The 25,281-nt window shown below is 49.2% G+C and overlaps 1 protein-coding gene across 1 annotated transcript in view; it reads left to right on the forward strand.

The window, feature by feature from the left end:
• LOC138301470 (polypeptide N-acetylgalactosaminyltransferase 6-like) overlaps positions 1-25,281 on the forward strand; it is a 398,585-nt gene that overhangs the window by 142,394 nt on the left and 230,910 nt on the right. Inside the window, exons 5-6 of the mRNA XM_069241981.1 lie at positions 8,629-8,746; positions 11,865-12,065. Coding sequence (XP_069098082.1) covers positions 8,629-8,746; positions 11,865-12,065 — 319 coding nt within the window. The remainder of the gene's footprint in view (positions 1-8,628; positions 8,747-11,864; positions 12,066-25,281) is intronic.

Below are 25,281 nucleotides of genomic sequence, written 5' to 3' on the forward strand. Positions count from 1 at the left end.
TGGTTTCTCAAACAGGAGAAATTCAAGATGCTGACTCTAGAGCAGGTACTTCTGGCATTGAACAAAGAGGATTGAATGATGTCTGTCGACTTGCAGGATGCTTACTTTCATATCCCTATTCTCAAGTCGCACAGGAAGTATCTCCGGTTTGTGGTGGGGTTGCAACACTACCAGTTTGCGGTCCTTCCATTTGGTCTTACTTCAGCACCTCGAGTCTTCACGAAGGTGATGGCGGTGGTTGCAGCAAGTCTCAGAAGGAAGGGAATATCAGTATTCCCTTACCTGGATGATTGGTTGATCAAAGCCAAGTCTCCAGAGCTTGTGCTACATCACTTGCAGATGACAACTCAGTTGTTGTTCAGTCTAGGCTTTTCGATAAATGTGACCAAGTCTCACCTGGAGCCCTCTAAGCGCCTCCTGTTCATAGGGGCAGTACTGGATACAACATTGAATCTGGCCTATCCACCGCCTCAGCGGATTCAGGATATTCAGGTGTTGATTCCAATGTTTCAAAATAGAGCGGTTGTTCCAGTCCTCAAGGTCCTGTGCCTGCTCAGTCTGCTCGCTTCTTGCATTCTGTTGGTCACTCATGCACGTTGGCACATGAGGGCTCTCCAATGGTGCCTCCGCAAGCAGTGGTTTCAATACACAGGGGATCTTGAGGAGTCGATATCGATCTCCAGAGACGCTGCACCGGATCTATGATGGTGGGCTGTGGACGGCAACCTCTCCCAAGGAAGGCCGTTTTCACTGGCTCTTCCGGTGGCCACGGTCATAACGGATGCTTCCACTCTAAAGTGGGGAGCTCATCTGGGGGACCTGGAGATCAAAGTTCTTTGGTCTTCAGTGGAACTGACTTTTCATATAAATCTGTTAGAATTGCTGGCGATATGTCTGGCTCTCCAGCCCTTCCTCCCTTCCCTTCGCGGTCAGTCAATTCAAGTCTTGACGGACAACACTATCTTGATGTGGTATATAAACAAGCAGGTAGGAGTGGGGTTATACCTTCTCTGCAGAGAGGCTCTGCTGCTCTGGTCCTGGGTTCAGGACCACCGGGTTTGCTTGGTAGCAAATCATCTGGCTGTAGTGCTCAACATACGTGCGGACAGTCTCATTCGGCATTTCTCGGCCGATCACGTGTGGTGTCTCCATCCGGATCTGGTCCGTCACATCTTTCGGATGTGGGGTTCTCCACGGATAGATCTGTTTGCCACTCAGGAGAACGCGCACTGCCTGTCGTTCTGCAGCCTCCAGTATCCAGTGCAAGGAGCTTTGGGGGATGCATTTCAGATGTCTTGGTGCGACCAGTTGCTTTACGCGTTTCCCCCCATACCCTTGATTCCTCGGGTTCTGAGGAAGATTCGCCAAGATCGGGCTCAAGTCATTTTAAAAGCTCCGGATTGGCCAAGAAGGGTGTGGTACACGGACCTTTTCAAACTCTCACTGTGCCCTCCGCTCCATCTCCCTATCAGGGCAGATCTCCTCTCGCAGTCGCAGGGGCAGGTTCTACACCCCTACCTCCAGAGGCTGCACCTTCATGCCTGGAGATTGAACAGGGCAATCTGAGTTCTTTCTCTCTCCCACCAGAGGTAGTGGATGTTATTTTATCGGCCAGGCGACACACCACTAAGACCGTTTATGCCGGCAAGTGGGCAACATTTGTGGCTTGGTGTGGAGAGAAACAAATTGATCCCTTGAGAGCCCATCTGTAGGAAGTTGGCTTTGTATATACTATTTCAAAGTAAGAAATAGTGTGCACAGAGTCCAAGGGTTCCCTTTAGAGGTAAGATAGTGGCAAAAAGAGATAATTCTAATGCTCTATTTTGTGGTAGTGTGGTTGAGCAGTAGGCTTATCAGAGGATAGTGTTAAGCATTTGTTGTACACACACAGGCAATAAATGAGGAACACATACTCAAAGACTTACTCCAGGCCAATAGGTTTTTATATAGAAAAATATATTTTCTTAGTTTATTTTAAGAACCACAGGTTCAAGATTTACAAGTAATGCTTCAAATGAAAGGTATTTCACTTAGGTACTTTGAATAATCACAATGCCATGTACAGTCTTTGTAACAAATGGCAATACACTATTTTAAAAGTGGACACTGCAAAAATCAACAGTTCCTGGGGGAGGTAAGTAAAGGTTAAGTTTGCAGGTAAATAAAACACTTACAAGTCTCAAAGTTGGGTCCAAGGTAGCCCTCCGTTCAAGGAAACCCCAAAGTTACCACACCAGCAGCTCAGGGCCGGTCAGGTGCAGAGGTCAAAGAGGTGCCCAAAACAGATAGGCTTCAATGGAGAACAGGGGTGCCCCGGTTCCAGTCTGCCAGCAGGTAAGTACCCGCATCCTCAGGGGGCAGACCAAGGGGGTTTTGTAGGGCACCGGGGAGGACACAAGAAGGCACAGAAAGTACACCCTCAGCGGCACAGGGGCGGCCGGGTGCAGAGTGCAAACAGGCGTCGGGTTTTAGATAGAAAGTAATGGAGGCACCCGGGGGTTACTTCAACGATTCAGGCAGGCACAGGGGGGCTCCTTAGGGTAGCCACCACCGGGACTAGCCAGAGGGTCGCCTGGGGGTCACTCCTGCACTGGAGTTCGGTTCCTTCAGGTCCTGGGGGCTGCGGGTGCAGTGTTGGTTCCAGGCCTCGGGTCCCTTGTTACAGGCAGTCGCGGTCAGGTGGATCCTCTGGATTTCCTCTGCAGGTGTCGCTGTGGAGGCTCAGGTGGGTCGTCTCTGGCTACTCACGGGCTCGCAGTCGTCAGGGACTCCTCCCTGTAGTGTTGGTTTTCCGCAGGTCGAGCCAGGGGCGTCGGGTGCAAAGTGGAAAGTCTCACGCTTCTGGCGGGAAACACGAAGTTTGAAAGATGCTTCTTTGTTGCAAGAAAGTTGCAGGTTGTTGAACAGGGCCGCTGTTCACAGGAGTTTCTTGGTCCTTGGTTGCAGGGCAGTCCTCTGAGGCTTCAGAGGTTGCTGGACCCTGTTGGATGTGTTGCAGTTTTCTTCGAAGTTGGGAGACAGGCCGGTAGGGCTGGGGCCAAAGCAGTTGTCGTCTCTGTCTTCACTGCAGGGCTTCAGGTCAGCAGTCCTTCTTCTTGTTAAGGTTGCAGGAATCTATTTTCCTAGGTTCTTGGGAGCCCCTAAATACTGAGTTTAGGGGTGTGTTTAGGTCTGGGAGGGCAGTAGCCAATGGCTACTGTCCTGGAGGGTGGCTACACCTTCTTTGTGCCTCCTCCCTGTGGGGAGGGGGGCACATCCCTAATTCTGTTGGGGAATCCTCCACTCACAAGATGGAGGATTTCTAAAAGTAAGGGTCACCTCAGCTCAGGACACCTTAGGGGCTGTCCTGACTTGTGGGTGGCTCCTCCTTGTTTTTCTAATTATCTCCTCCAGCCTTGCCGCCAAAAGTGGGGGCAGTGGCCGGAGGGGCAGGCATCTCCAATAGCTGGGATGCCCTGTGGCGCTGTAACAAAAGGGGTGAGCCTTTGAGGCTCACCGCCAGGTGCTACAGTTCCTGCAGGGGGAGGTGAGAAGCACCGCCGCCCAGTACAGGCTTTGTTCCTGGCCACAGAGTGACAAAGGCACTCTCCCCATGTGGCCAGCAACATGTCTGGTGTGTGGCAGGCTGGCAGAAACTAGTCAGCCTACCCTGAAAGTCGGGTAAGGGTTCAGGGGGCATCTCTAAGATGCCCTTTGGGTGTATTTTACAATAAATTGCACAGTGTGCATTTATTGTGCTGAGAAGTTTTATACCAAACTTCCCAGTTTTCAGTGTAGCCACTATGGAACTGTGGAGTTCGTGTTTGACAAACTGCCAGACCATATACTCTTATGGCTACCCTGAACTTACATGCACATATGCCCTCACCTGTGGTATAGTGCACCCTGCCTTAGGGCTGTAAGGCCTCCTAGAGGGGTGACTTACCTATGCCACAGGCAGTGTGAGGTTGGCATGGCACTCTGAGGGGAGTGCCATGTCGACTTAGTAATTTTCTCCCCACCAGCACACACAAGCTGTGAGGCAGTGTGCATGTGCTGAGTGAGGGGTCCCTAGGGTGGCAGAAGACATGCTGCAGCCCTTAGAGACCTTCCCTGGCATCAGGACCATTGGTACCAGGGGTACCAGTTACAAGGGACTTACCTGAGTGCCAGGGTTGTGCCAATTGTGGAGCCAAAGTACAGTTTAGGGAAAGAACACTGGTGCTGGGGCCTGGTAAGCAGGGTCCCAGCACACTTTCAAACCATAACTTAGCATCAGCAAAGGCAAAACGTCGGGGGTAACCATGCCAAGGAGGCATTTCCTTACACCATCTGTCTGATGTTCTATTGTTTGCTTTAACTTTAGCACAGAAGGGTTGTGCAGCTGCGACTGTTAAAGGCTATTTGTCGGCACTGTCAGCCTTTCTTTGCCTTCTGGATCAACCCTCCTTGTTTAAATCGCCTATTGTTATTAGGTTCGTAAAGACTTTGACAAATATATTTCCTCCCATTCCGTTTCCTATGCCTCAGTGGGATTTAAATCTGGTTTTGACTTTTTTAATAGGTTTGTCGTTTGAACCCATGCATTCTTGTCTGTTAAGATTTTTAGTTCTTAAGACAGTTTTCCTGATAGCTATTACGTCTGCTAGCCGTGTGGGTGAGCTTCAGGCCCTTAGTGTTAAACTTCCCTTTACTTCATTCTTTGCTGACAAAGTGGTGCTGAAAGCCAGGGCGGCTTTTCTCCCTAAAGTTGTCCCTCCTTTCCATATGGGGCAGTCCATTACCCTTCCATCTTTCTACCCTCCTCCTCATCCTTCAAAGGAGGAAGAGAGACTCCATTGTTTGGACCCCAGAAGGGCTCTCAGTTTTTATATTGAGAGAACAAAGGACTTTCGGTTGGAGGACCAGCTCTTCGTTGGATATGTAGGAAAGAGGAAGGGCAGAGCGGTCCATAAAATAACTATATCCAGGTGGGTCATTCTTTGCATTAAGATCTGTTACTCGTTGGCAAAGAAGGTTCTTCCTGAGAGTATTAGCGCCCATTCGGTTAAGTCTGCCACTTCGACCCTGGCTACAGGGGTTCGGGTGGTGGATATTTGCAAGGCAGCAGCTTATGCTTTCCTCCAAACTTTCGCGAAGCATTATTGCTTGGACTCGGAAGTTAGGAGGGACGGCCATTTTGCATGTTCTGTGCGGTACTGCTTTGGGTCTCTAGTCATAGGGTGAGGAATCTACAGGTAGTTGTATCCATCAGAAGAATAAGTTACTTACCTTCGGTAATGCTTTTTCTGGTGGATACACTAGCTACCTGTGGATTCCTCACAGTCCCACCCACCTCCCAGTTGCCTGTCTGGTCATACCAAGACTTCTGTGTTACAAGTGTTTATATGTTTTGATAATTTTATATATAAATGATTGTTGTAATTGTGTTACATCAATATGGTTTAATGTGTGCATTCATTTCATCAACGCACGCTCTGTCCACAAGCACGCCATTGAACTATGGGACCTCCTGGACTCCACCGCACCAGACGTCGCCTTCATCACTGAGACCTGGATGAACGCCTCCTCGGCCTCCGACATCGCCATAGCCATCCCCGACGGCTACAAGATCGCCAGGAGAGACCGCACCAACCAAGTCGGAGGAGGAATCGCCATCATTTTCAAGGACTCCATCAACGTCACCACTTCCACCGAAGACACCCCCCTCGCCGCCGAACACATGCACTTCCAGATCCACACCGACCCCAGGACCACCCTCAGAGGAACTCTCATCTACAGACCCCCTGGACCACACGCCCTCTTCAGTGAATCCATCGCAGACTTCATCTCCCCGCACGCCCTAGCCTCGCCGGACTACATCCTCCTCGGAGACCTCAACTTCCACCTGGAGCAGAACAACAACACCAACACCACCACCCTGCTCGCCAACCTCGCCAACCTCGGTCTCAAGCAACTGGTGAACACCCCCACCCACATATCCGGACACACGCTCAATCTCATCTTCTCCGCCAGCAACCACGTATCCTTCAGCCACTCCTCCGTAATACACTGGACCGACCACAGATGTGTCCACTTCACCTTCAGACGCAAGACTCTCCACCTCCGCACACAACCCATCCGACGCAGACATTGGAACAAAAGCTACTCTCCACTCTCAGCCACAACCAACCTACCATCTCCACTGACGCCAACAACGCAGGCCTCAGCCTCACACAATGGATCACCAACTGCGCCGACAACCTCGCACCCCTCAGACGCCTCCCAAGACAGACCATCGCCAAGAAACCTCAATGGTTCACAGACACCCTCAAGGAATCCCAAAAAAACTGCCGTACCCTCGAGAAAGCCTGGCACAAAGACCACACCGCAGAAAACATGTCCGCCCTCAAAAACGCCACCAGCGAACACCATCAGCTGATCCACGCCACCAAGAGAACATCCTTCAAAGACAGACTGGACAAGAACACTCACAACAGCAAAGAACTCATTAACATCGTCAAAGAGCTCTCCAATCCCAACACCAACTCCATCACGCCCTCACAAGATCTCTGCAACTCCCTCGCTACCTTCCTGCATCGAAAGATCACCGACCTTCACGACAGCTTCGGCCCTCAGACCCAGCCTACCACCACGGAACCCACAGCCTCAGCCGTCACCCTCAACGCCTGGACCCACATCAGTGCGGAAGAGATCAAAGCTACCATGAACACCATCCACCCCGGTGCCCCCTCGAACCCCTGACCCCACTTCATCTTCAACAAAGCCGAAGACATCATCGCCCCCCACCTCCAGACCATCATCAACAGCTCATTTGCATCTGCCACCTTCCCCGAGAGCTGGAAACACGCGGAAGTCAACGCTCTCCTGAAGAAACCTACGGCGGACCCCAACGACCTGAAGAACTTCCGCCCCATCTCGCACCTCCCCTTCCCGGCCAAAGTCATCGAGAAGACCGTCAACAAGCAACTGACCAAATTCCTTGAAGACAACAACCTACTCGACCCCTCCCAGTCCGGGTTCCGAGCCAACCACAGCACTGAAACCGCCCTCATCGCAGTCACCGATGACCTCAGAACTCTGATGGACAATGGAGAAACAGCCGCCCTCATCCTCCTCAACCTCTCGGCCGCCTTCGACACCGTCTGCCACCGAACCCTAATATCCCGCCTCCGCTCCACCGGTATCCAAGGACAGGCCCTGGACCGGATCACCTCTTTCCTCTCTAACCGCTCCCAAAGAGTCTACCTCCCGCCTTTCCGCTCGGACCCCACTGAGATCATCTGCAGCGTCCCACAGGGATCCTTGCTCAGCCCGACTCTCTTCAATGTCTACATGAGCCCCCTCGCCGACATCGCACGCAAACACAACATCAACATCATCTCCTACGCCGACGACACCCAGCTGATACTTTCCCTCACCAAGGACCCTACCATTGCCAAAACCAACCTGCAGGACGGAATGAAAGACGTTGCAGAATGGATGAAACTCAGCCGTCTGAAACTTAACTCAGACAAAACGGAAGTCCTCATCCTCGGAAACACCCCGTCCGCCTGGGACAACTCTTGGTGGCCCACTGCCCTGGGCACCACACCTACCCCCTCAGACCACGCACGCAACCTCGGATTAATCCTAGACCCACTTCTCACCATGACCAAACAAGTCAACGCCGTATCGTCTTCCTGCTTCCTCACTCTCCGCATGCTCCGAAAGATCTTCCGCTGGATCCCCGCCGACACCAGAAAAACTGTGACCCACGCCCTCGTCACAAGCCGCCTGGACTACGGAAACACCCTATACGCAGGAACCACCACAAAACTCCAGAAACGTCTTCAGCGAATACAAAACTCCTCCGCTCGCCTCATCCTCGACATACCCCGCAGCAGCCACATCTCCGCCCACCTGAGACACCTTCACTGGCTACCTATCAACAAAAGGATCACCTTCAGGCTCCTCACCCACGCACACAAAGCCCTCCACAACAAGGGACCCCAATACCTCAACCGTCGCCTCAGTTTCTACACGCCCACCCGTCAACTTCGCTCCGCCAACCTCGCACTCGCCGCCGTCCCTCACATCCGCCGCAAAACGGCAGGTGGGAAATCCTTCTCCTATCTGGCGGCCAAGACTTGGAACTCCCTCCCCGCCAACCTCAGGACCACCCAGGACCACCTCGCATTCCGGAGGCAGCTCAAAACCTGGCTCTTCGAGCAGCAGTAACCCCCTCCCCTAGCGCCTTGAGACCCTCACGGGTGATTAAGCGCGCTTTATAAATATGATTGATTGATTGATTGATTGATTTGAGCTATTGTGAGGTCGGTTTTCACCTGTTCGCTTTAAAGGCACGTAAAAAATGGGCAAAACTGATGTCAGCAAGACGGCGAGGACCTCTTATCGTCACGGTGACGTCAGACAGAGTCACGTAGGAGCTGTGCAATTGTGATGTCCTCATCGATGTGGAGAGCTGGGAAGAAGATTTTCCGTTGAATGCTGATGCATTGGGAGAATTCATAAGGTGAGGAATCCACAGGTAGCTAGTGTATCCACCAGAAAAAGCATTACCGAAGGTAGGTAACTTGTTCAATTGGTACATTGCATCTTACATTAATGAATAATGCTGTCTACTTCTTCTTCTGCTTCCCTACATAGGACACCCACCATAGCTGGCGGGCTATTCTCCATCTCCAAGGCTTATTTTCAGCATATCGGCACCTATGATGAGCAGATGGAGATCTGGGGTGGAGAGAACCTTGAGATGTCATTCAGAGTAAGCATGCAAGTGAAGGCAGAATTCAAAGTTAGCTGTGAGATAAAGCCATTTGTCCAGGATCACACAATACTGTCAAATGGTGATGTTTGGGTTAGAATTCTGGTCACCTGGATCCATAACTGACAATTTACCTCTACACTTCTGATTAGCATAATCCCTGGGGCTACTTAACTACTAGACCACAACCCAAATTGCTCAGTAAACCATAGATCAACTCCTCCACTAGGCATCATTTCAACAGATGTATGTCACAATAACGAGGTTCAAGAATATTGGCCTGTACGTTTACTGACTGCACAATATTGACTGCCAGTATAGCGTCCAGATGTACAAACATGGAGACATACTGATTTACTCAACTACATTTCACATCTTCTTTCCTTGACACATTGAGTACACATTGAGTTGAGATAAGTGAAGGTTAGCATTTAAAGTTTGATTTTGTGATAGTACACCATCTTAACTCAGCCACTTGACCACATCTCAGCTCAACCACTAAACAACACCTCGACTCAGCGAGTAGCCAACATCTCAAGCAATCCAACTGAGCCATCAGAACACATCTTCATGTAGCCACATCTTAGCTTAGCCCCTAGAGTACAACAACCAAATCTCTGCTCGGCCTCTGGCCTAAATTCCAACTCAGCCACTATATTACATCTTTAAATTACCTGCTAGACAATGTGTCTTCCACTTAAATCCACTGACAGGCATAGCCCCAGTATCTCAGAAAGAAAGAAATATCCCTCTTCCGACCTTTTGTCTATTCCTGCTCCGTGCCTGCCTGAGTAATCGGTATTAGTGGTGTTTGTAAAACCCCATACTCTGAGGATGTGCTCTATCCCAGATGCACTTGCAATCAGACTTTTCCTGAGAGATAATATCATATTATTAAAAAAGAAAAAGTTGCACGCATGTCCTTGTCATAAAAGGTTTATACAAATGCGTGTCACATTACATTACACAGTGAAGTGTTTCAGAAACAAGAAGCAGTAATAGTTGGATATTGATTGTAGAGCAGTTTAAGGATGTCTTGGCTTTGTAGGGAGCATTCAATCAATGATGAAAGGACCAGTTACAATGTCCAGAACTCTTGTGTTGCTCTTACCACTGGCGCAGGGGGACCCTTCCACAAGATGATTTACAAGGTTAGTTACCCGTGTATAGTTCTTAAATTATTTCTTGAGTGCGGATTAGCACCATGAAAAGAGCTCCAAGGCGCACCGGTGCACATTCACTCTCGGCTAATGGTGAAAGGTGTCAATTGATGCACAGGCAGGTACCAGGATAGGTGGCGGTCACGCACTTTATGGAACAGATTGGATAGATTCTCTAGGAAGAACATGAGACAGATATTAGAAAACTCACTTTTGGCAGGCATCTCCTGATGGTAAACATGCCCACAGACTCTTGTTTGATGCCAGGTCTCCTGAACATCTTACTTTGGGTAGCCTGATTTCATATTCCCGTGGATTCCATACAGACCAAAGTTTTTTTCCGCATTCAGTGCATGAGTACTTTACCTCCCAGTGTGTATTTTGTTGCCTGCCGCATAGCTATATTAGATTTAATTATCTGTGCAGATACTGACATGAATTGCTTTAGGCAGTAAAGAGGGTAATTCAATGAAAGTAGTTAGTACTAACCATACTAAACAATGCCTAAGACATGCATTGTTCATTAGTTTTGTCATTTAAAATATAATTTTGTGACCATCACATAACATCATACTTTCCCCTTCCAAATCCCAAGTAACCCACAATTTGGCATTACCTGTGCCCTCCATAATACACTCTTGTTACTTTTTTGACCCAATAATTAGTACTATCATTGGTGACTTAGCAACCATTGGTCCTGTTGTGAGCCTTTCACCATTCTGGACCGGTTTTATGCCTGATTGTGAGGTACACAAAAGGTATCATCAACGTGAAGATGTGGGCTTTGTAGCAGGTCGGGAGCATCGCACATGGAAAACAGGGAAAAATGTGAATAAAATATATCAAGCCAGGTGCCGAAATACCTTGACCCTCCCCCACCTCTAGGCACAGAGGTCATCACTATCTTAGAATATAGTAGGGTCTGAGCCAAGCTCATTCTTAGGTGCAGACCAGACGATGCTGATAAAAAGGTCAACTTCCATTGCTTCTTTGCATGGAACAGGATTGCTACTCTATGCAGTTTTTGGAATAGTGTGAGGAGGAGACAAATGTTGGATTAGCTTCAGCACCTGGGTCCATATTACATAGAAGATGCACTGCCCTGGCATGTGAGGCTGCTCACCTTTAACTGGGGGCGCTAGGCACAGCACTGGACAGAGCACCCTATTACAAAGAATGTGATGTCCCCGCTCTGGGAACAGCACATTAGGCTGTTGGAAGCCACTGGTCCTCATTTCACTATGCAGACAGTAACTTGGTCTCTTTCCTCTGCAGGCAGATGCAACGAGTGACTGCACCCATCTGCAGGGGGGTGCTTTGGGTATCGCTGGGACCCCCCGTTAAGGGGCACCCTCAGGTGGCGCAATGAGTGTGAGCCATTCCTATGTGGCGGACAGTCATTGCACCTCCTGACAGTCTTTGCCTCTGCATCTGTAATATGGCACGACGGCAAAGGCAATGGATTCCCTGATGTGCATGGAGCCACAATCCCACACAACTGAGCAACTGAGGGCACGTCCCCGTGGGGATGGCACCAATGCACATTTTGCTGTACCGCTATCCATATCACAGCAGACTCAGCACTAGCGTCTACAGCCCCTTCTGTAATACCAAAGTGCACCTGCTACACACACACTGCCCCCTTGGACACTAAAAACTACGGCCCCTGGTGGTCAGTCAAAACACGCCAGTGTGGTTTCCTTTGGCTATCGTGTTAGCTACATGGTTTGTAGGCAGCTTTGTGAGGGTCTTGCAGTAGGGGAACTCTGGGAGTAACTCTAAAAGTGTCTACCCAAATTGCTCTGTGGAGGGACCTGGATGAGGCAGGATTTCCTTGCCATCTCCACAGTTGTGTGTTGAAGTGACTTTCATTTCGCTTCTTTAACCTGTCATTTACTTTATCTTCCATGTTCCGTGAACGGCCACTTCTGATTTCTATGACATGCTCTTGGTGGCAGGTGTGGATGTGCGGAGGGCAGCTGGAAATCGTCCCGTGTTCTATCGTTGGTCATGTCTTCCGTATTGAGAGCCCTCACTCCTTCCCCAATGGAATGGAGGTGGTATCCCGCAACCAGGTGCGCCTAGCCGAGGTCTGGATGGATGACTACAAGGTCTTCTTCTACCGGAGGAACATGGAGGCAGCGCGCATTGTGAAGGAGGTAAGGCTCCCACTCAATCACACTGACTTCTTTGGAGACCTTGGGAGAGTTATACAGGTTCTGCAGTGGTTGCTAGCGGCCAGGACCCAGGAATAATTCAGTTCTGAATTGTAGGGTCTTCAATGAGTGCCAGAAATGTGACAATAATTCCCTGCTGCGTTCAAGGACTCTGAAACGCTCCTTCAGCATTATATGTCTTTAGCAGTGTCCACAATTCAGAGTACATTGTGAAGCATCCCACTTGTTCTTATGGTGCTGACCGCTTTCTGAAACCCTATGTAGGCAAAGTGTTCCGTCCGAACTGCAGTCTATAAAAACATGAGAAAAAATACTTTTCTCAGGCTACATTGTAGCGCCTAAGTAAATCCCTGTACTGAAAACCATGAGTGAGGAATAGCACAGCCTGATAGTCTTGCATTAGCAGGACTACAAATATACACTGCCCCTTTAAGGCACCTTGTTCGTGGGTCTGGGATATTGAGAACATGATGAGTTTTTCACACTTTATTTCTGAGAGAAACTTCTCACAAACGTTTATGTTTCTTATTTTATCTCAGCTTCTTTAGAGACTAGCATTTTTAAATCCTAAATACCATATTTACATGTCAACTGCTTCTCATGTGGGAGGAAGAAAGCTGGTACAGATCCACAAAAGGTCTGTGTGGTGTGCCTTCCCTCTTCTTACACTGTTAAAGAGTGTGAATTGTGGCAGAAAATGTCTAAAAGGACATCTAAGGACATGGAAGGCATTTGTCTCGGAGTCAAGCCGGAAAATCTTGGAGCCAAGAGGAAGGGCAATCCGATGGAGAACATTCCAGTTCCATTGGTGACAAGATCTTCCGAGGAACCCACAGAGCACGAGGTAAGGACAGGTGAGGTAACCAAAGACGTTATCACTATTGTTCTTTTGTGGTTGCATTTGAGACCTTTGGCAATGCCATGCTCAATGTTAAAAGGATCACCACCAACACCTCGACGGTGCCATCATCACTATTCCTCGAAATCAATGAGATTTAAACACACAATGTCACCACGCACCCGCACGCCCTGCCCTTATTCATCATGCAGCTGCAGGAACTAACGAACCAGTCCACGACTAAAAAACATAGAAGCGCACCATGGACAGAAAATCTAATTCATTTTTTACATATTTAAATTTGGGCCGATGAGGGCAACAAATACAGAGGGGCAATGCCCTGTAGCCCTAATAAAGGAACCGTACCTGACCCGGACCTTCTACACTGTTGTACCCAAACCTTCTAGACCTTGTGTGGTTGTCGATCAAACCACACAGGAGACTGGCATGCAAACACAACCTACTGAGCATGTAGCAGGGGCATCTGTTCCATTCGAACCTGATGTCTTTGAATTTGGCAGCATGGCTTCTGAGGTCAGGCAGTATGAACATGCATGAACACCTTAAAAGAAGCAAGGTGTCAACTGGAAGTGGGGTCAAGATGGTGACTGGGTAACATGCCTTTCTCAGGACTTGCCCTAAACTGTGATCTTTAAGTGGGCCAAAGATCCGAAGACACGCCATTGCTGTTACCTGACCGACTCCCGAGGTGTGAATGTAGGTGGATTGACAGCTTAGCTGAGGCCATCCCAACCGACACTGCCGGAGTCACATCCAACATAGTGGCCATGCTTTGAAGAGGGCTGCTGTGCTATGCTGTTAGAGATAGATATTGTGGCAGACCTAGCAGTGATCACCAAGGTTTACGTCACTGTGAGAAATTCCGTGAGAGAACTCAGTTCCGGAATGAGGTAGTCTTGTCAAGCAGAAGGAGTTGGAGGTCTGGTCCTGAAGCCTGGCAGGAGATCAGTGATGCCAACAGGTCACCTGCTGACACAAAGAGTACAGGGCCTGAAGAGTCTTCCATATAGGCACCCCCCAATCACTCTTAATAACTGTAGCTTAGCCAGAGAGCCAACTGAGAACTCAACAAAGAGGAGCTTTAAACACATCTGAACCCCAGGCAAGACAGTGTACGGCAGCATCAGCATCATGCAACAGTCCCGAGGAGAGAGGGAAAGCAGAGGGACTCTAAAGCAACACTGAAATGAGAAAGGATGAGGAGCACCACACAGGAATGATTAAAAGTGGACCGTTTTAACCAGCAGTATAAACCGGGCACAGCAAGGATTAGTGCATCTGCTTTGTAAGAAGGGGCCAAACTTTATTCAGGTCAAATCCACCTCGATGCACTTGCGTTTAGATCAGTACCCCTGCTTCCATGTGGCATGTTTATTCGCTGGCTCTGCTAAACTGAGGAAGGATATGCTATGGTGAACTATGGATTTTAATTATGTATACATAATTCTATATATTTTGCGGAAAATTATTAGTTTACTGATGATTTCTAGCGATGCTATATTTTTGTTGTTGTCATGAAATAGTTTTAATGTTTATGGTTTAATCAAAAACCGACTACAAAAGGCACAGGAGGTATAGTGCATCTGCTTTGTTAATAAGAAGGGGCAGAACAGATACAGTTTATCACTGAGAACCTGCGGGCTATGTCGGCACCTGCGAAATACAGATGTCAACAATAGAGTGGAAACCCTCAACACAGCCAGCAGTCCACATTGCACGCTGGCTGGGAGGGGACATAATGTATACAAAGGGACCCTCAGGAAAAGGTCCTGGGGAAAGTTGCTCCAGACCAACCTCAATAAAGCAAGAGTTTGCTACTGTTAGGCACGATATAGCAACAATGGCAACAAATAAACAGAAAATTGAACTCAACTTTAGGGATAGGTTAAAAAGGTCGACATCCACTGAACCATCTCTACCCTCGGGGAAGAGCATCCCTCACAGATGACACCAGAAGTGACGACGGAACCAAGTACGGAGAGTTGTGCCACTCTAGCAAGGTCTTTCACCAATGACCCAATTCACGCTTATAGAGCAGAGCCCTGCTCACTGAAAGAGAAATTTCAAGAGACATGAGAGAGATGAAACAGCATTTCAATGACCTGGACAAATGGGTCCATTCTTTGAGGATGCAGGCAATGCGTGGGAGGAAGAAGTGGAAATGCTGCACCAAGAACTGCTTGGGTTGAAAGACCAAGACACTCTCCTATAAAGCCAAGCAGAAGACCTTGAGAACTGCTTAAAGAGGGTCAAGGTCCGTGGAGGACCGCTGAAGGCAAATGGTTTGGACCTGAAAAGCGTCATAAGAAAACTCTTCCTACACATACTCTCAGGTAGTGAAGGGGTGGAAATAAAACTGGAAAGAGCACACACGACCGGAGGCCTGCCGTCAAGAGGAAACTCAGCAACTAACATTCTCACATGTCCATAACTTAAAGCTGAAGGAGGCAGTCATGAGAACAGTAAAAGAAAAGGCCCCCACCAAGTTTCAGAGACATAACTTGATGCTTTTTAAGACCTCTTACTGGTAGGCCCTCTCAGCCCAGAGGGCAGGGTGTAGGTACCTGTGTGTGAGGACACCCCTGCACTAGCAGAGGTGCCCCCACAAACTCCAGATCCATTTTCCTGGACTTTGTGAGTGCGGGGATGCCATTTTACGCGTGAACTGGACATAGGTCACTACCTATGTCCAGCTACATAATGGTAACTTCGAACCTGGGCATGTTGGGTATCAAACATGTCGAAATCATACCCCAATACTGTTGCAAGTATTGGAAATATGATTCCATGAACTGTGGGGGCTTCTTAGAGGACCCACAGCATTGCTACCACCAGTCTTGCATGGTTTTCCAGGCAGCCCAAGCTGCTGCCACCCCTCAGACAGGTTTCTGCCCTCCTGCTGCTTGATCTGAGCAAGCCCAGGAAGGCAGAACAAAGGATTTCCTTTGGGAGAGGGAGGTAACACCCTCTCCCTTTTGGAAATAGGTGTTACATGGCTTGAGAGGGGTAGCCTCCCCAAGCCACTGGTATGCTTGGAAGGGGACATTTGGTGCCCTCTGTGCATAAACCAGTCCACTCTGGTTCAGGGACCCTCAGTCCCTGCTCTGGCTTGAAAAAGTACAATGGTCAGGGAAGTGACCACTCCCTTGTCCCTCACCACCCCAGAGGCTCCTCCAGAGGGTCCCTGGGTTCTGCCATCCTGTTTCCAAGGTTGGCAGGGAACTCTGGGATTATCTGAGTGGCCAGTCAAGGCAGGTGATGTCAGAGCCCTCTCCTGATAGAGCCCCCTCCTGATAGGTGCTTACCTGGTTAGATGACCAATCCCCCTTTCAGGGCTATTTAGGGTCTCTCTCTTGGGTGGGTCCTCAGATTCGGCTAGCAAGACTCCAGCAGGATTCCTCTGCAACCTCCACTTCGACTTCTGGCCACTGGCACTGCGACTGAACCCTCCAGGAACCGACAGCGCTGCAATCAACGAAAAAGACTCTTCCTCAACATTGTTTCCACAACTCCTGCCAGCTTTGCAACATTTACCCTGCCGTGTACCCTCAGAAGACAGCAACTCTTCAGCCTGCACAAGAAGAAGAATGAATCTCCTTTGGAGAGAAGGAGTCACTCCCCTGCATCCACAGGCACCTGCTGCAAACGATGACCGGCTGTGTAGATTTCCCCTCATCATGAGCTACGTGGATCCTTCCTCACTGGTTGTGGTCTGGAGTAGACATCTTGGTCCTCTCTTCCAGCTGTCCAACTTTGGTGAAGGTAAGCCCTTGCCTTCCCACGCAGGACAGTACCCCCGTGCACCGCATCTCTTCCAGCTGCCATGGCTTGTTTGCATCTCCTCCAAGGGATCTTCAGGCGATTTGCAGCTCCAGTCCCCAGCAATTCTTCCTGTGACGCTCTGCCCTCTGTGTGGTTCTCCTGCGGCCTGGGATCCTTTTCTGTAGTGCTGCGTAGGCGACTTCTGTGTTCCCGTCCTATGGGACTCCTGTGGGTGTTGCTGCTGCTCCTATGGACTCTCTGCGAGGCTGAGGGTCCCCTGTGACTCCCCCTCCTGGGATGAGTCCTCCTGGGCCTTACTGGTCCCTGGCAGCACCACTTTTCTACTAACCGCAAGTTTGCCTTTGCCAAGGCTTGTTGGTGGAATTCCTGCACTGACACCCATCTGCAATCTACACTGTAGCATGGGATATCTTCTGCAGCCATCAGGAACTCTTCTCCGGCTCCAGTGCTGCAGTGCTGACCTGTTCTTCATCACTGTCGACCAACTCCTGCAAGTGCAGCTGGGTGGGTAGTAGCTCCTACTCCTCCTGGACTCCACTGTGACTCTTGGACTTGGTCCTCTCTCTTCACAGGTCTTCTGTCTTCGGGAATCCACTGCTGGTTTCTTGCAGTCTTGTCTGGGTGTCTTTTTCTTTCTTGTGGGTGTTTTGGGGGAAAATCCAGTGATTTACTCCTGCTTTCCTGGTTGCTGGGGGGTACTGTGTTACTTACCTCTTTGGTTTTCTAGTACTCCCAGCTCCCCTCTACACATTCCACTTACCTAGGTAGGGGTCCTGTGTTTGCATTCCTCTTTTTTAGTATATGGTTTGGGCTCCCCCTATGGTCACTCTTTGTTATTTCTATTTGCACTGTTTTCTAACCTTTTCTCTGCCTATTTCTGATTGCTAGTGTATATATTTATTTAGTGTATTACTTATCTCCTATTGGCGGGTTGCCCTTCTAGTATTTTGTGGTATTGGGTTCCAAAAATAAAGTACATTTATTTTTGTACAACTGAGTGTTTTCTTTCATGTGTTTAAGTGCTGTGTGACTACAGTAGTATTGATGAGCTTTGCATGTCTCCTAGATAAGCTCACTCTAGAGAGCCTTGCTTCCAGACACTGCCTACACTTCACTAAGAGGGGATACCTGGACCTGGTATAAGGTATAAGTGCCTTAGGTACGTACCACACACCAAGACAGCTTCCTACATTGAGGCACTCTGCAGCATCTACTTTTTCAATGTCCTCAGAGGCACAGCATGAGTTAATAAAGGTTAATACAGCAAATCCATCACCTGCACTAAAACGGATTATTCCAGCAGAGGACCCTGTACAGGAACCTCTTGCGCCACTAGATCTTCCCCCTAGATCTGCAACTTTTCCTTGCCCATCTATGCCACCAAGACCAGTCCAGTCACAGGACTCAGTGACGGTGCCAAAAGGCAAATCTATGTCACCTATTCCACCAGTGTCACATAAAGCAACATCGCCAAGATGGTATACACCAAGGAGGCTGTGCGAAACTAGGTTTACAACTAGGTAATATTTCCGTAAATGTGTTTAGAGGATTTGTGAATTCTATTTGGGATTTGAGCAGTTCGTAGGACTATGAGCGGATCATTAAAACTCTGTGAATGGTGGCAGAAGGTGAGCAGGACTGTAAGTAAACAACTAAGGATTATTTAGATAGGGTTAGAAGTTCAGCAGAAATATGTGTATGTTTAAGGGTTTGAGGATGCTGTTAAGTTATGATTAGCCCGCAAGTGGAATGCTTAGGACTCCGTACACGGGTTGAAGAGGTGGGGTTATTGTGGGAGAGTGGGAGTAGCATTAAGGTGTCTGTAAATGGGGCTAGACGCTGAACAGGATTTTGGATGTGGTACCAATGATTGTGAATGGGGCTCGGATATGTGGATATTGGGCACGATGTTAAGGACTATGGGGGTCATTCTGACCCTGGCGGAAGGCGGAGAAGCGGCGGTAAGACCGCCAACAGGCTGGCGGTACTTTTTTTTGTATTATGACCGTCATCCGCCGCTTCTCCGTTCCGCCCGCCAGGGTGGAGACGACCGCTGGGCTGGAGACCTGGGTCTCCAGCCCGGCGGCCGTCACTATATCGCCGGCAGTATTTGGACCCTGCTGACCGCCTTGGATTTTATGCGGGTTTGAAACTGCCATGAAATCCATGGTGGTGAGCACTATCAGTGCCAGGGAATTCCTTCCCTGACACTGATAGGGGTCTCCAACACCACCCCCACCCCAACTCCCTCCCCTACCCCCCCACCACCCCTGCCACCCCCCAAAGGTGGCAGGACCCCCCTCCCCACCCCGACCCCCAACATAACATCATTCATACACACACAACACGCACGCAGGCACCACCAACACACATACACGCACACACACCGACATACATGCCAACATCCACACACAGTCAGACACGCACACCCACATTCACACATACACGCACACATCCATACAGACATACCTACAGACATACACGCACTCATTCCCAAAAACACAACACCCCCGCAAGCATACACGCACTCACACACCCCCTCTACATACACACACGCACACCCCCATGCACGCACACAGCACACAACCCCCCCACACCCCCCTCCCCTCACAGACGATCGACTTACCTGGTCCGACAATCCTCCGGGAGGGGACGGGAGCCATGGGGGCTGCTCCGCTGACACCACACCGTCAACAGAACACCGCCACGGCGAATCACAGGACGTGATTCACTGGGCGGTGTTCTGTTGGCGTGGCGGTGGAGGTGGAGCAACCTCCACTTCCCCGCCTCCCGCCAGTATGGCTGTTGGTGGCTCTCCGTCCGTAAAAGGACGGAGAGCTGCCAACGGTCATAATAGGCCGAGCGCAAACCGCCACCAATGGCGGTCTTCCGCACGGCGGTCCCTCAGCGGTCTTGGAAAAAGACCACTGAGGTCAAAATGACCCCCTTATTGTCAGTCCAAAATGCAGTCAGGTATGTGGGCGGGGTGCTAAGCACTGTATGAATGGGGCCAGAAATTGAGCTGGACAATAGGTGTAGTGCTAAAGATTCTGTGAAAAGAGTAAGTGGTGGGTCAGAATATAATGACTGTGAATGGTTCTGTTAAGGATTACACAATGTGAAGGTCTTTCCGGTTTCTGGTGAGTTCAATCCCCATATGTTCCTAGAAGAGGACAGGGCTATGGATATGGGCTTAGGAACTCTGAATGGGGTAGAGAATGCCAGAACTGTGGCTGAGGTTCTCCTTTAAGGAATCTTCATTGTTAGTCATAAGCACCGATCTGTCCTACCCATGCTCAGGCCCATTAAAGGTTATACTGGCTAAGTCTTGCCTATTTCCTTTAAGATCAAAAATGTACTTTAGAAGTCAATGTACAATGCAGAAAAATGTTCACTGTAAATAAAATAGTCACAATAAATCTCTTTCACAAAACCCTAACAGGCTTCAGCCTGAAAGGCTGGGAAAACTGACCATTCTCTCTTAAGCAACAGCATACCATCGGCATCCCATCACGCCATATGAGTGGCCAGTTCTCCTTTTACAGCTCTTAGGCAGGCTTTTGGGACACCGAGCTTGACCTTTTTAGGGATTTCTGTCCTGTAAGACCTTTACAAACTTCCAGAAACACCTTCACCAAGGATCTTTAAATCTTTAGAGTAGTTTTTTTTCTGTTTCTGTGTCACAAAATGCCATTCCTTTTTTGTTGGAGAAAAAAGGTCTAAACAGACCCTTACAATGTCTGTATCTGGAAGATCTGAAGATTGTGTGGAAGATCTGAGGGATGTGGAGAAGGTGTTCTCTCTACCACAGCTCCTTTCACCATTTCCAGGGACCTATTGTGAGGGAGATCCAAGGAAAACTCTCCTGAGGATAAATGTGCATACACTCAGTCACTGTTGAGATCCATGCCATCGAAGGTAGAATAAGTGACAATATGTTTGCCATTGTGTGCAGGTTTGCTGACAAGATGTCAGTCGACATCGAATGAACAGGCATGTCAATGCCAAAGACTGGGAAGTCAATGCCAAAGACTGCATTAATGCCGATGAGGCACTTGCCGTTGGAGAGACAATACTTAGCAGTTTTTTCCTCTGTCTACAGATTGGGTCCTTAAAATAAAGAAGAAGAGAGTGCTGCATATGTCAGATTCAGACTACTCCTTGACATATTCACTTCCTGAGCAGTCTTGCCAGCAGTAATGCTTTCTTCTGCCCCTGCTACCAGATCACTTTCTATGAGGCAAAGGGGCTCACTGGTTCCAACACCTGCTGCACCGATCTCACCTGTTGCTCCAGTGGCTCCTCACCTGTGCTGCCTCCTCAGCTTACTTTACTACCTCCACATACCAACGCTCCCATTTCTCCAGTTATGCATCTTAACGCACCAAAAGGAAAATCCTGAAACCCATGGACACATTCTAGGAGTCCTCACCCAGGCTAGACTGGCCATACTGGCTGGGCATCAGCCATTTCCCCGGAAGGCTGGAAGGGCGGAGGGCCGGTTTTGTAGCAGTGCAGCAGTTTTAAAAGCACTGCAGAGCTTCTTGTTTATCCAACAGTTTTTAGGCAACAATACAAGTGCCAAGATAACTGGTGATTAACGTACCTGTTGGAGAGAAATCAGAGTTTTGTCTAGTGCCAGTTTTGGGTAAGGTAGAGCAGAGGGTTAATATGCCTACTGCAAACAACATCTGCTATGCGGATCACAGAACAGTATTTTATTTGAATAGCTCAGTGGGTTACTGCTTTTGTCACAGGGATCCTTTTGTTACTGTGCAGTTCATAAGTTACAATCAAAATCTAGCACAGTGAACTATGACCTGCCATCAAATGGCTGCATACAAACTGCATGGTACAGGTTAGAAAGTTATGCTTTCCCAGTCTTCCATTGCCCTAATTTTACTAAAATGAGTTTGTTTGGGTAGAAACAAATTCTGCTTACTAAAGTCAACCCTAACCACAATGTTCCGTTCTGAATCCTTATTTTATACTTCTCAACACCAAGCACTCTTAAAAATGCCAACTAGTATGGATGACATGGGAATCCTACACCTTGTAGACCACTTTGTCTTATGTAACATTTTCTATACACCGATTCATACATGTGTGATTCATTGTCACTGTATGTGTGTATAATGTAAAGTTCTTCAACACTCTACACTGGTAGGTGAGTTGGCATAAAACAAATGAAATACATGTGAGAGATGGGCTATGGGGAGATGAGAGGCACTGTTGGAGGGTGATAGTGAGGGGATCATTGAAGAGCCCAATATAGATTGCCATATCCTAGTGCACTGTATGGTCATCATTTACTATGCTTTGAAAACTAATACAACTGAACATATAATGCAAAATGTGGTGTAGAATGCACCAAGTTTGCTATTTATTACCAAATTGTCTTGGGGAGAGAACCAGCCAAACCCCCCTTTTAGTCGTCAGGCTTGCTCGCTGCCCTTGCTATGTACCATATAGGGGCTGGTCTGACAAAATTTACCAGGGCTGCTTTGGGTTCCCAGTCTCACTCTGGTCCTCACGTTTTGGAGACATCACCATTCTAGGTCGTCAAAGCTTTGTTTGTCTTCTCACTGGCATTCAAAATTATGCTATTCATGACCTCTTATTGATCGAGGTTCACGTCACACAAGACCATCTAGCTATACATACTCTTCATTGCATTCTTCTCTTTCTTCCGTAAGACAGTTTTACTCCAGATTCACATGCTTGAATCATTCGCCGTTGTCGATTTGGGAGTCCCCGGCACCTTAGAAAAGACAATTGCCCTCATTACAACATTGGCGGTAAAAGCCGTTTACCGCCGTGCAGAAGACCGCCAACACACCGCCGCAGCAGCGGAATTCCGCCACGGTCATTATGACCCACAGCTCCGAATCTGCCAAAATTTAGGCACCCACACAAGTCCGCCACACCAAAGGTCAGTGATAAACTGCCGAAAACAAAACCTCCACCATCACGCCAACAGAAATACGCCCACACTATCACGACCCACGAATCCACGCAGCGGTCTTTCAACCACGGTATTCCATTGGCAGTACACACCGCCGTGCTCAAAATACACACACATATACAAAACACTAGCACATTGGACAAGTACAAATACACACACCTGATACACATACACACACCACTCCCACACACTCAATACAATATAAAACACACACCCACATCACCCACAAACCGCTACGACAAAAATCCCGAAAGAAGGCCAGAGAGAGAAACTACAAACTACAACCAAGCATCCACAGGCACACAATACCATCACCCACATAACTTCCACGCACCTCACACAACACACAACTAAATATCACCCCACACATCACAACACACACCACCCCACACATCACCCACACCACCCCATGGCACAGCAAAGACACCCCAGGTTCTCTGAGGAGGACCTCAGGGTCATGGTGGAGGAAATCGTCCGGGTAGAGCCACAGCTATTCGGATCACAGGTGCAGCACACCTCCATTGCTACGAAGATGGAGCTATGGTGGAGAATAGTGGACAGGGTCAACGCAGTGGGACAGCACCCAAGAAATAGGGATGACATCAGGAAGAGGTGGAACGACCTACGGGGTAAGGTGCGTTCCGTGGTCTCAAGACACCACCTTGCGGTTCAGAGGACTGGCGGCAGACCCCCACCTCCTCGCCCACAACTAACAACATGGGAGGAGCAAGTCTTGGCTATCCTGCATCCTGAGGGCCTCGCAGGAGTAGATGGAGGAATGGACTCTGGTAAGGCAATTCTTTACTACCATTTCCCCCACCCTACCTGCATGCCATCAGATACCCCACTTTCGCCCTCACCCCCATCACTCCAACTCCTCACAAATGTCCCATTATCACAAACCACACATCACAACACCAAGCCCTGCATGCAACAACAAAGCATGGACACCCATCACCAAAGCATGGCCACTGCACATACCCATACACCCCCCTAAACTATCACCACACAAGGTCCCACACAGGAATGCAAGCACTGGGGTACACGGTCACCCACCCATTGCACACCATGGCACACACAGATGCAATAATTATGCTTTGATACCCCTGCAGGACCCCTACCCAATGTCACCACACAAGAGGGTCCAGACATGTACACACCACAACAGAAGAGGCCCACAGTGATGACAGCAGCTCTGTCCAACTGGATGTAGATGACCAGCCCGGCCTATCTGGGACCTCGGGACAGTTGGTTCCCCTGACACAGTCACAGGCCACCTCAGAGCTTACCCCCTCTGGAAACACCAGCACAGCACCCACCCAGCGGGCCCATACCTCTGTCCCCAGGACACATCAAGCAGCAGTGTGTCCACCACTACAGGGAACCCAGGCTAACCCACCACCCCAACAACAACAGGGACCTGGGGGCAGTGGCAGTGGGCACACAGTCCAGGGGACAGAGGCCCAGGGAAACAGGGGAACTGGGAAGGCTGCTGTGCGACAGGGGAGGACAGGCCCAGGGAACCCACTCTCCACGAGGCCCTCTCCAACATCATTGGAGCCTACCATCACTCCCAGGAGACAATGGCAACGGAACTGGCCAAGTTTCAGGAGACCTAGCGGCTGCAGGAGGAACAGTATTTGGGCTTCAGGGAGGAACTCAGATCCATCAGTTCCACCCTGGGCACCATTGTAGGGGTGCTGAAGGAAGTCCTCAACACCAGGAGGGACACTGTGGCACAACAAGGGGCCCCTGACACCAGCATGGACGATAAACTGCCCACCACCTCTGCCGGCGCTAGTGGACAGGAGGCACCGCCACAGGACCACCACACCAGCACCCCACCCCATGCAGAGGGAAAACCACCCCGCAAACGGTCCCTGAGATCCAGGACAAAGACAGAGAACAATGCCAAGACCCCCCGCCAAGAAATGAGACCGCCCTGAATGTCATCCTTTTGTCCCATTTTGTCACCCTGTCCATCCTCAAACTGCCCCAGCTCCACTTCCTATGCCCCTTTGGACAATGCACCTGTGAGACCAATAGACTGGACTCTGCCATGGGCATTCCTCCACCATCACCCCTCACCATTTTACAACACCATCCAATATTTAGCACTTAAATAAACACCCTTAAAGCACAAAACAATCCGGAGTCTGTCTGTGATTTCGAAATGTTGTATTAGCAATTACAGTGACAAAATGTTCTTTCAATAGTAATGTCAACATACCTATGTCACACAGCTCTAGTCCATGAGGAAACAAAGCAGATGTCACACAGTGGGACCCACATCTGTGAAATCGTAAGGGAAAGTGACAACTCAGTGACCATACACTGGGTGAAAAGGACAGACAGTAGAGAGGTAGTAGTGTTGAAGTACATGTAGTAGGCAGGTTTGTATTCTTACCTGTGTCTCACTGAAGTATTGCAGGATCACAGAGTCCCTGTTGTCGACATCCTCTTCTTCTGCTTCCTCGTCTTCGCTGTCCACAGGCTCCACAGCTACCACAACACCTCCATCTGGACCATCCTGCTGCAGAAAAGGCACCTGTTGTTGCAAAGCTAAGTTGTGAAGCATACAGCAGGCCACG

Source organism: Pleurodeles waltl, chromosome 6 (genome assembly GCF_031143425.1).
Source record: "Pleurodeles waltl isolate 20211129_DDA chromosome 6, aPleWal1.hap1.20221129, whole genome shotgun sequence".
In the NCBI taxonomy this organism is placed as follows: domain Eukaryota; kingdom Metazoa; phylum Chordata; class Amphibia; order Caudata; family Salamandridae; genus Pleurodeles; species Pleurodeles waltl.